The 12,994-nt window shown below is 36.2% G+C and overlaps 1 protein-coding gene across 2 annotated transcripts; it reads left to right on the top strand.

Moving 5' to 3' along the window:
- Window positions 1–1,495: 1,495 nt before the first annotated feature.
- On the top strand, window positions 1,496–7,421 carry fgf4 (fibroblast growth factor 4). 2 transcript variants are annotated; one of them, XM_039748742.1, is made up of 4 exons: window positions 1,496–1,819; window positions 3,167–3,270; window positions 4,162–4,285; window positions 6,960–7,421. In XM_039748742.1, the coding sequence occupies exons 1-4, from the start codon at window positions 1,513–1,515 to the stop codon at window positions 6,980–6,982; spliced, it is 558 nt and encodes a 185-aa protein (XP_039604676.1). In that variant the 5' UTR covers window positions 1,496–1,512; the 3' UTR covers window positions 6,983–7,421. The 2 variants fall into 2 exon arrangements, with proteins under 2 accessions (XP_039604676.1, XP_039604665.1); XM_039748731.1 differs by lacking the exon at window positions 6,960–7,421 and having other exon boundaries at window positions 4,162–6,949.
- Window positions 7,422–12,994: the final 5,573 nt, after the last annotated feature.

The following is a 12,994-nucleotide window of genomic DNA, read 5'->3' as shown; positions in this document are numbered from 1 at the left end:
GATGTACAAATCACAATTACAGGTAACTGAACTGCAGTCTTAAATTTAACCTCTGGAGCGTGCAGTTATTGAAAACGAGTGAGAGGTGGATGTCTGACACAAATACTAAAGCGTTCAACCTTTTCAAATCACACCAGTAAAGATAATTTAAGCAGAAAATAACATTTAATTCAGGCACACACGTTTCGGGTAAGGGTCAATTGTTTTCACACCTATGTGTTCTCCCGCTTTGCCACTAGCTATTCTGCTCATGCGGCACTCTTTCCCGAACAGAGGAATCGTATCGACGTGAAATGTCAAAATTCCCGCAGGCTAGAAAGACCCTGACTCACTGCGCCAAATACCTGATGCATTAATCCTATGGCTCATCACACCGTGTCTGACATCTTCACAGTTTCAGCCAAGATGAATACGCTTCGTCTTTTAATCTGATTACAAATATAGCGTTTTACAGTTACATTGGTAAAAACTATTAAATCTGCTGTTAAGTATTTTTTAATATACAGAAGCAGATTAAACCTTTAATCCCTTCACAAGTCACACACAGCGCTGCAAAAATCACGTTCCTCTATGCTGTCAATCTTCCTGTATCATTTAATGTAATGAATGGTTCCTGCCTTGTGTCAAATGCTGCCAGAACTGGCACCTGCTCCTCGCTGCACTTTAAAAATGGTTGGATGGGAATAATAATAATAATAATAATAATAATAATAATAATAATAATAATAATAATAATAATAATAAAGTACAACGTACGGGGTGCATCTTGCATTCGGAATTGCATTAAAATATTCTGCAAGTTTTTTTTTAAAATTATAATACTCTCTGACATGTGTGGCTATTATTTTGCACTACCAGTTACAAATTATTACTTCGTTGGCTTTATATGAATGGTACTTTCATACCCAGAAAATCATTCTTCTTATTAGTCGGCCCAAATTCTAAAGTTTCACAAAGTCTGACTTTGTGCGGGAGCTGGCATTAAACTCAAACACAGTTTAGGCTTTGGAAGCCAATGGGTTTTATCTGATCGACGCAATCTGTGGCAATTGTTCAAAAGACCGCCCTTCTGTTTGTACACGTTTTACACCACACATTTACTAAAGAAATCAGACAGCCTGCAGTTAAGCATCCGTGGGTGACGATTATGTTAAAACGCACTGGAGAACACTGCCTCATGCTGAAGTAGGTGGTGTGATGTAATAGTATAACGAAGCAGATATAAATATCGTTGTCGCGCTAAAGCGGCATGGCTGAGCTGAGCTGGTACAGGAGAACAACACTTCTTTAGCAAACTTTTTTTTTTGGTCTGTAGAAAAAGGAACAACTTTCACTAAACTTCAAAGAATCAATCACCTGGCTTAACACGATTCAATGCAGCTTCAACGGAACAATCTCAGATCAGTTTGGGACTGACGTCTTGTCTTTTTTGACTTCTTTTTCCCCCCTTCTAGTGGAGTTAGAATTCGGGGGTATTTTTAGTGCAATCGACTCCCTCTATCACGTGTGCGCATGTTGATCAGGATGACCATTCAATCGGCCTTCTTGCCAATCTTGGTCCTGGGACTGGTGTCGAGTTTGGTGCGCTGTGCTCCCTTCTCAGGCAGGCAAGACGGCACCCTGGAGCGACACTGGGAAACCCTCTTCTCTCGTTCCTTGGCTCGGATCCCCGGAGAAAGACACGAGATAAACCGGGACAGTGACTATCTTATTGGAATTAAAAGACTCCGGCGCCTGTACTGTAATGTGGGCATTGGATTTCACATTCAGGTTTTACCCGATGGGAGGATCACTGGAATGCACAGCGAAAATCGATACAGTAAGTTCTAATTAATGCCGGGGGTCTTTTTAACCTTTTTTTCTGTCGCACTTCATGGGACTTACAGTAAAGCTCAGAAAAAAAAAAACGCTCGAGTTTTTGCACACAATACATAAAGCGATCTCTACATTTGGAAGTTATGACACGCTGTTATAGTCAACGGATCGCGTTTGCTGGAGAGCCGTGAGTTAACAAGTGTTTAGAGAGTGGATTTAAACGTAAACGTTTACTGCGCACACTGTACGCTTCATAACGCATGGCACGCACTGGTTGCATGGAAGGACGCTTTTAACAGCAAAGTATACTTATATTAAAAAATGCCATACCGTGTCAAACACTTTGGCACTGCCCTAGACAGTACAAAGTCATCTGAATGTCGTATATTCCTTAAGAGCTGAGTGCACATATATAAAAATAAACTGTCAAGGCTTTGGAGCTTGATTTACATAACCACGCGATTATAAACACACACCAGCTCAAATCAGCATGCATTCATTATACATACATACATGATATATATATATATATATATATATATATATATATATATATATATATATATATATATATATATATATATATATATATATATATATATATATATATATATATATGCATGTATACACTTTCTAAGAATGCCATGCATATATCAATGACGACACTGCATTATGCATAAAAGTTACATTTGCACCTGATGCACACGCATTTGCACACTATGTTTGTAAAGAATCTATTTTTTATCTGCACATGAAAACCTTGAACTTTAAAGAACGACTGAAGTGCACTGAAGACAGTCATAATCATATGCTGGAGCTAGCGCTTTAAGGCTTCTCTTCTAAACCAAAAATGCTTAAAGCTATCCTAACGTCGGTAAGAATCAGGTGTTCATCCAGTTCAACATCTGGCCAATTTTAGGAACGCATATTACCTTCTCACTGCATATGTTAACAACAAAATTGATGTTTGCAAACCAGGCAAAAATACACTGCCTTTAAGTAATGTATTGCAGGAGATCACTACCAACAAGTGCTTAACCCTTTGCAGTCTCTTAATATAAGTTTTTTCTTCTGTCTATGGGACGAATTATTGCTTTAGTGCGCGCACACACACATACATAGGTGTTTGCAGAATTTAATGATATTTTAACTGTCATCAATATCTCAATAGAAGGTCTTAAAATATGCTTGATACAGGTATGCTGTATTGCTAACTTTCCTGACCTCGTATACATTGTTCATTTACAGTACCTGACAAAAAAAAATGCTTGTGACTATTAGACTTGTAAAATTGAAACTGCTTAAAAAACATTTTTTAAAAAAGTGTGGCGCTTTAATTCTTCTGTTACAGGTCTTCTTGAAATTTCCCCGGTTGAAAGAGGAATCGTTTCACTTTTTGGAGTGCAGAGCCATCTATTTGTTGCCATGAACAGTAAAGGCAAGCTCTATGGATCTGTAAGTATGTCGTGAAAGTTACTTGGCATATATTACCACCTTTGACATTCAAATCAGTAAGCTAGTGATAAATCTATATGTCTGTTGCACTGACTCTACTAAAGTCCTATGTCTCATTGTTAAGCTTCCTCATGCCTGTAGTTCTTCTTAATGTTTTTATTGTGAATCCGATAAACTGTGGAGGGACGCTGAAGTCTATCATTTAGTCGGAACATTCCATACCTCACATTGCCAGCCAGCGCACGTATTCACTCTTTACCCCAATATGAAACCAAATTGATCAAACTAGACCACCCACATTCTCTAGCATGGGCATTGTATGGCTCCTGGTCTCTTTGTAGTCACATTTTCTTGTGATCATCTAATTCAAGAAACTTACTACACGATTACTGAGTAGTCAGCTCTGTTTTACAATGTTTAACTAAATGATCAAAAAAAATTGTTTATTTAGATCATTTCCTAAAAAAAGCACAGTCACACACACACACTCAAATAAAAACATGGGTGAATAGGAGCACCTGTTAATAGACAGACAAGAATTCTGCAAACTGCATGCTTACTTTGAGCCAAAGCAGTTTCAAATACCATAGTCACATTTGTGTCATCATTGTTTGCAATCATTTGCGCAGTTTTAGACAGCTGTAATTTGATCCTGATAAAATGATGTTATGATTAAATACACACTTACACCAAGGTTAAACAGCTATATCTGCACACACTAGCGTGCACCTTTATACACCCACTGGAAAAAAAATGTTATTTTTCAGCGTAGAGTTTAATTTTTGAAAAAAATCTTTTCACACGCCCGTAAAGCCAGTAATAAGGTGACAGACATCACTAATGGTTTCTGAAAATCACATCATCCAAACGTTGTTTTCTTTTCTTTTTCAGCCACATTTTACGGATGAGTGCAAGTTCAAAGAGATGCTTCTGGCCAATAATTACAACGCGTACGAGTCTACAGCCTATCCAGGAATGTACATCGCGTTAAGCAAAAACGGAAAGACGAAGAAAGGTAACAGAGTTTCCCCAACAATGACAGTGACGCATTTTTTACCCAGAATCTGATCGGGAACCCTCAGACCATACCTTAGTTTAAGGAGACAGACTGAGAGACAGACATCGGTGCACTTTGAAACGGAGAGTTTTATGCAAAAAAAATTAGGTGTATCATATTTAATAATTTAAGTATGTATATATTGTGAAAATATTTATAATTTTCATTAATTTTATATTTCTGATAAAAGAGTCCATGTTGTTCATGTCAAGATGACAACTGTTAGAAGACACTGTATAGTATGAGTTATTTAACTTTTTATTAATTTATCAAAGGTGTGCTGCTACTACTTATTGAAACGAGTAGATGGAATTCCTCTATGTACAATAAGGTTTTGCACTGTTGATAAATCAAGTTGTTTAGTGAGTGAGTGTAACTGTGATGTACTGTATATGCTTACTGCAGTTTTATGAAACTGAAAGCAGACCTCTTGGGGGCCACTGCCCAGAAGAAGAGACCTTTGAGAAAGAGAACTACATTTTGGTAAGGGACTATTTCGGTCCCTTCCTATAGGAACTGGGCTAGCTTCCTAGTGACAGATAGACAGACAGACTGACTTCCCCATTTACACGCCTCCCCTCTCTTCAAAAAGACCTTTCTTTAATCGCGAACATAACAGTATCTGTGAGCTAGGAGCAAATGCACAACGCCTGACCTCCTTTGTGCAGCGCTGCAATTTAATTGAACTGGTATCGGCTTACTTGCGGTACAGAAAGTGCAGAGCTGAAGTCCTATCCCACAAATCTGTTTTTAGCTCTTGCAAGCGTTGAACTCTGAACTTGTCTGCAGTTAATCTTTGTCATAGCTTCGAAAACAGAGGCATCATGCGCCTAAATAAATTTCGAATTTTTGGAAGTATGCGGTGTTAGGCTTTAAACTTCAGCACGCACACGCATGCGCACGCACACGCACGTGTGTAATGTGCATTAGCCTAACACACTTAAGTTTCCTAGAAGATCTACAGAAACATGCAGATGCCTACTGTCACGAAGGCCAGCGCAAAGCTGCAAAATAATTCAGAAAAATAATTACAACGGTTATACTGCAAGCCAAAAAATGGGAGCCGCGTCTTGCGAAAGAGCCATTCCCTTTAGGTATTGTTTGAAGCGCCACTCCTCGTCATTTATTTATTGTGCAGTATTTTGAAGGAGAGACGAATTGCTGCTTAAACGTTTTCATTCCCTATTTTAAAACATTTTTCTTCTACCTCGCTAACAACCGGTTATCTCCTTACAAATCCTGCAAAGTTCCCGTTAGCTGAACCCATCGAGATACAAGAAACAACACGAAATTGTCTTTTTTTATGTGTTGTTGTTGTTGCACATTGTAGGAGACCAGAAGAAACTTCACCTCCATAAGTAGCCTGTATGCGCTTTCATTGCGTCCTAGCTGAGTGTTGTCACGTTTGTGCTATCTTTACCCAGCGATTTACTTTTAGTAAGGATAATCATGGTGAAAAAATTTGCAGACAGCTGTAAGACTGCACTATACAGTCATCCAGTAACCCTATATTTTACATCATATATTTTGCCTCTATAACTCCAAGTAGTCAGTGCAGCTTAGCTTCAAAGGCAAAGATTTATAACATAATTCGAACCTAATAATAGACATCAGATCGGTTAAAAAAAAATTAATAATAGAGACGGGACGCTATACATTCTGTTAGGGATTGTTAGCTAATTTCGCTTAATGCATTTGTTACGAACCGCAGGAAGGTAAGCTGTGATGAAAACATTCCTTATTTAATGTTGCTTAACACGTTTTTCATATTTTCAAGTTCAATTAATTTTGCAGTGATTTCAAATAAATAACTGTTTGAAAATATGGTGAACAATTTTCTGGACCACATTTTCACTTCCTGCTCCATGTTTAAACGACTAAGTTAAGGAGCGACTTATAAACACTAAATGGTGCTTTTGTTTGTGATTATTGTCATTGTTCATATTTTTCGTTTTTTTCATGTTCTGTTATGTATTGTTAGTTATGATCTTCATAAAATGCATAAATGGATCCAGTGTTAAACCCAGAGGGATTAAAGGGTATGCACCTGCAGTTTACAACTAATTGAAATCAGCCGTCCGTTCTCAACTGACAGAAAGTTGTTCTGTGCTAAAAGTCATTTACATAGGTTTACACAACGTTTGCAGTCGGCATTATTTGCCTATTCTCTAAAGCAAAATTGCTCGGTGAGAAATTCAAATGCCGAGAATCGAGCAAAGCTTGCTGAAATACCAGTCCTTAAACATAAGAGGTAAATAATTTTAATTTAAGAAAAATCTGTCTCACCACGAACGTCTCTCTGCTGTTTACCCGACTAGGGTAACTAATTCCAGAAGAGTATATGATGACAGGAGGAAAATGGAGCTGCAGACCGCCACCAATCCCTTGCAAGTTTCTGTAATCCGTTTATGCATTTTTGATGCACACTCAATACATTTAGATGATGTTGTGAAGACGTGGTGCGTTGGTCACGTGATCTCTATTTAATTCGTAAACATTTATCAGAAGTTGTCTGTAGTTTTATACAGGTGCTGTTAAATATTGTGTTGTATGTGCTGTGCACATTAAAATGACTGAAATAAAGTTATGCATTAAAAAACTTCTTACGTGTTTTTTTTTCTCTCTCCCTCAGTGCAATGTTACTTAGCTGTATAGGTTTCTCTTCTCTTGAACTTTATGAAATCGCCCATTTTATAGAACATCAAAAGCCCAGACAGAAACTGCAGAAGGCAAAGAGGTGAAAGAAATGCGGTGTGATTTAGGGTAGGGGTGTTCAGGAATACTTGGTAAAGTCATTACCAGCTAACTACCGCCATTAGATTTGAATGAAACAGAGGAAGCAGACAACAGGTGACAGCTTTTTACAAATTGTAACAAACTGTGCAATAGATAGTTTCATTTATTTAGACTCGTTTGATGCCATGAATGATTGCAGTATCATAAAGTTACTTGAGCTGTAAATGCAAAATAAAATAAATAAATATCAGACCAGATGGCCAAGGTATTTCATTTCTTCATATTCACCAAAGGTAGAATATTACCTGAAAAAACTACATTTTAGAAAATGATGGTATTGAAATTCAGAGACGGGTATTTTAAAATATGAACAGGCCTATAAGGTAAAAAAAAAATCCAAGAGCATTTTTGACTAGTAATTTCAAGAACTAAGACAATAACTGACATGCACATGATTGGTCTAAGACAATTGGTCTAGATTAAAATTTAAGAAGAACATTCTTTTTGAAAATGTTATATAATATATTACTTTATCAACCATTATAGAATAGACATATTTTAAGTTATGTGCTGTTAAAATGAAACACTGCCTAAATTTAAATACTGGGCATTTCTGTAGAAAATTACGTGCAAGATGAGGAGGAACAAAGCTGTAAATATGTGGCAATGTGATTAAAGGTCCCATTGCAAATTGAGTATGTAAATAGGCCCAAACAGTGTTAAATTGCTTTGTATGACAAGGATCAGGCAGTGTGAAGCAGACTGCAATGGTCAATATAAAAACTGTGTGAAGTACAAGGAGGAAGCTGGGAATTTAAATGTCTGTAAACAGAACTATTTTGTATGGAGGTGGTGTTACTTACTTTTCAAATTCTTGGTATGCAGCAAAAAAAAAAAAAAAAATTCCAGGCAACATACCCAAGCAAGTTTCACTTTGCCAAAAAATAGAAATATCTTACATTTCTGTAGTCTAACACTTTGTTAAAGCCAAAAAGGCTCCATTTGTTTATTTATTTACTTATTTTATTTATTTCAGATTAATGTATCAGCACATTACATTACATGTCATTTTAATAAATGAACTGCTACTGCAGAGACTGAGAAATAATACTTTTAGATTTGCTATTGAAGGTGCTTGATATAATAAATGAAATTAAGAACCCACTAACTCTTTGTCTAGATGCAAACATTTAAAAGAAAACATTTTTGTACTAAAGGAAAGATACTGTAAATCATTTGATTTTCACTCATAATGGATGATTTAACACATCTACAAAAAACGGAAATGTTATGTTTTAGCTATAACAAAAGCTTTCAACACACACTCATAAAAATAAAGGTGCCAGATTTGTTCTTCAGGGTGATGCCATGGCAGAGTCATTTTTGGTTTCCAAAAAGACCCATCCACATGAAGCTTCCAGAAAGAACCTTGATTTATTTACATCCAAAGCAAGCTCCGTACAGTAAATAACCATGAATAGATGGTAACGGATTTTCATAATACCAATGGCTCGTGATTTTCAATGGTTATAAAACACAAGCAGGCTTTCTTAATCTGTTAGTGTCCTGCTATGTAGCTACTAAACATGAAAGATTTCTCTATTGGAAACTTTTTTCAAAGCCCAAAGAACCAACTTCATATTCAAAGAACCCTTTGTAGAATGAAAGGAACCCCACAATCCAGTAAAGAACCATAAAATGCCATTAAAGAAAATCTAAAATAATATATGTGTCAATCTGTCACATTTTTCCATTAATTTAATTTATTTACAATATATGGCAAGTAGCACCAACTGGCTAATATATTTGATTAAGATTTAACATATTAAATTATATTAATAATGATTATATTAGTTATCTTAAACCAATAAGGTCATTATGGGAAATCATCTAATCCTTACAGCATATACTTAACACAAACATGAAAAAAATCTAATCTCTAAAGTCTGTTGTCAGTCAATAAAAATAAACAAATGAACAAATTCAGAACTACTGATAATTATTCCATAAAGTGTTAAAAAGTAACAACATGAAATGCACCATTATAACAGTAAGTAAATATTTCAAAGCAGTGCTGCTTTAAAAACATTGTATTAGGAAAGATATGTCTCTCATAAAGCAGCAATCCTTATAAAATGAATCAACATGTAGTCTACCTCACTTATAAGTCTTGTCATTTTGCTTTGCATATTGGAAAGATAATTAAATCCTTGAAATATACAAAGTGTTGAAGGAAACAGACATTTCAGGAAACTGAGAACAATGGCTTTGTTAACGTAAAGCATTTTGCTAGTAATTGACTTTAGTACATCAGTGCTGTAGTTACACAGATATCACAGCAGGGAGAAATGCTGGATTTTACACATGATTTGTTTTTCACTCCTCTAACTTGTTAGAGCAGACATGCCAGAATCTTGGAGCAAGTGAGAGTTGCTCGGTGCCTTTGACTAACAGATGCTTCAATATGTGTGAATGTGTCTCTGAATGCAACAGGCTGCACTTGGTGAACAACGCAGGCCAAAGATTTTTTAATGCAATGCCTTTACAGCGGTGTAGGTGTAAAACATGGGAGGACTTTGGGGTTCACATCCCTTCTCCTTTCTCACTTTTCTGGTACATAACACTTTAAGCTTAAACAGATTTCCAATCTTAAGGGTGTATGATTATTTTAAGACAACGCCAGTGTTCTTTCTCTTTTTATAAAGTGTGGTGTTTTATAACAGTAGGACAATTTCCCCTTGGGATTAATAAAGTATCTATCTATCTATCTATCTATCTATCTATCTATCTATCTATCTATCTATCTATCTATCTATCTATCTATCTATCTATCTATCTATCTATCTATCTATCATTAATGTGTTCACAATGACAATTTGATGGCATACTGTCTCAAAATGCACACAAGTATGGCAATTTAAGAATGGTCTCCCTTGTATGAATTTAAACTGGGTGAATTCTCATCAGAGAATGAATGGATGGATAGAGGGATGTAATGTTGACCGTTTTCTGTGCATACCTGTACTTTATGCTCCATTGTGATTCTGATCAGGCCTAGTATGAGTGGGCGGCTGTGTAGACCTGAGTGTCCCCTATGTGGGATTGGTGTCTTACCTGTGGATACTTCATGTATGCCCCCCTTTGAAGCCCAGATGGAATACGGATTCCTAGAATGATGAATGGATGAGAGCAAAATCATTTAGGTTGTCAATAATAGTCCTGATTTTTAATTAAGCCTGAAATCTGTAACAAAACTATTGTCAGAAAGTGATGCAGAGCGCTTGTTTAAATTTGATGTTAATAGTAGTGTCAAATATTTGCACTTTAAAACAGGGTGGTGAATCCCACACATAATCATTCCCTGTGTGGAGTTTGCATGCTCTCCCCACTTCTCTATGGCCTTTTCTCTCACAACCAATAGTTATGTGCTTATTAAGTTAATTGTAAATTCTAAATTGGCTCTGTGTGAATGTGAGTGTACCATATACACAAGTGGGTACGATAATAGAGTGGCACCCACGTCGAGAGCTGGTTTCAAGTTTGTGTCTAGTTTTGTTGGCATAGGCTCCAACCCCGCTGCAACCTAGAACTGCATTAAGTCAAAATGCTTTTTATTGATATCTTATTAACAAAACTCCTTAAGCAAGTCATACATTACAGAAATGTCTTAGGAGGCAATTCAGGTTTTGACATGGATCATTTTAAGAACTGATGATAGCAGAGCTGCATATAAAGCACTTTGACTAGGTCATCATTGGAAATATGTTTAATTCTTACATTTATTTTCCAACTAAGTTAATCCAGTTTCAGAGAGTTAGACAGCCAGACTCTTTCAAGATCAGCATAGGACGTACGCAAGAGGAGAACCAACCTGGGATGCAGTACAAGTTATAAGTAAAAGTATACTATGAGGGACGTTCAAAAAGTTTCCACATTTTTTTAACTGTATTTATTAAGAATTTCCAAAACAAATCACTTCTTTACATAGTAACCTTTGTTTGCGATGCAATTTTCTCAGCATCGTACCAAGTTTTTAATGTCCAATTACTATTCCTCTCGCTTTTTTGAATGTCCCTCAGATTACAAATCAATGTGCTTTTCCTAGTTCATGCATACATCAGGCATGTTTAACACAAACAATGAAGAAAACACAACCCAGACAGATTAAGAAATAAGTAATCAAAGCCAAAAGGTTAAATGTTTAAGAAGTGCTAAGACAGCTGAACATCCTTGAGTTTTGTGTTGTGTGCGTGTCTGAATTCTGTGTGGACTTTGCCTATTTTTCCTGTCTCTGACAAAGACAAGCAGCTAAAATAACTGCTTCATCGAAGCAGACTTACAAGAAAGAACTGGATGAGAGGGTACAGAAAATGGATTGATCTTTAAAATGGTTTTACTTACAGATATGCAGAGGTAAGTAAGATGATCCTTCAAATGGTGCAGGCGATAATAAGCAAAGCCACAATTAACCTATTCTAGGCTAAAGTCTCAAAAGAATGACAGAAAACGTGGGACAATCAGATATGATAATATGCAAGATTCACAAACTGGACTGGTCAAATTTCCAAAAGTCTTGAATGACGAGTAATTGCATTAACATGTTAAAGCTTTTTAATATTCATGGTTTTAAAATGTAATGAAGCCACTGGGATTTATTTCCCCGGAGGCATTAATTACTCTGTGGTTTTCTTGTTTTTAATCCACTTTCTAAACAAAACACTTTCTACAGTTTAAATACCACAGAACAAAAAAATGCAGCAGAGGACTCCCTAAGTGACAGGGTTTATCCACAGGTGACTGGACTGAATAAATACAGATGTGATGTTCTTCGTAGGCCAGGCCCCGTTAAGTTGGCTTACAATGGATGTGTGGTGAATGTTACAGAAAACAAATCCTGTGGGAACTCTGAAAATAAACTATTTATCTGTCCTTAAATTAGTTGAGGCCTTGTTTTAAAAAATGACAACATTTTATTTACTAGTAAAACCTGTGAAGTGGTGATTATGACGGGAGTTTTGAGTATGCATTTGGTGTTGCAACATTTTTGTGTTAGGAGCATAAGAAATTCTTTAATGAGAACAAACCATTCAGCCTGAACTGACTTGTTAATCCCTAGTCACATAAGTCTTTAACAAATCATTATATTAACATCTGAATATCTCCAAAGCTGTACTCTTTGTCACACAGCTTGGTAAATGATTCCATTTACTGTATGTATGTATGATTCTGTGTGTGAAGAAAACCTTTCTAATGTCACTGTGACATTTACGCTCAACCGACTTTTATCCGTTCTTGGTAAACTCATTTTAAAACAATGGCCAATGTAGTACCTACCACACTCATCGTTTCTGTAAAATAAAACACTTCTGAAAAGGAAGGACCATGTCACCTCCTAATCCTCTATTGCTTAAACTGAAAAGATATAACATCTTCAATCATTCCTTGTCGTTCATGTTCCACAGTTCATGAATTAGTACATTTTCTGTGGATATTCTTAAGAAATGATATGTTTTTTTACAAAATGGAGACCACAAATGTACAGAGTATTGCAGATGAGGTCTCATATGTTTGTTGACTTGCATAAGCATAACCTCTCTTGACTTGCTCTTGACTCAGACACATTGTGCTGTGTAATCTATTATTAGCCCTCTTAATGGCTTCTATAAACCGTACATAGTGAATTGACCACTACGACTCCCAGCTTCTTCTCGTAAGATGTACTTTCAAGTTCCAGGCCCCATATGTGGATTCAGATTTACCATATACTGTATCTGTCCTGTATATACAGCAATGCTTTTTACCTTTGTTTCCATTAAATTTGGAACATCAGAGATCCTTACATAGAATGAATGTTTGCTTCCTTTGATCAGCTATGTCTTAATTATTGAGTTCTTTCAACACACCATTTTTTTATATTTATAAGTCAGAAAC

This window comes from Polypterus senegalus, chromosome 1 (genome assembly GCF_016835505.1).
Source record: "Polypterus senegalus isolate Bchr_013 chromosome 1, ASM1683550v1, whole genome shotgun sequence".
Lineage (NCBI taxonomy): Eukaryota > Metazoa > Chordata > Cladistia > Polypteriformes > Polypteridae > Polypterus > Polypterus senegalus.
This window is presented reverse-complemented; position numbering and strand designations above follow the sequence as displayed.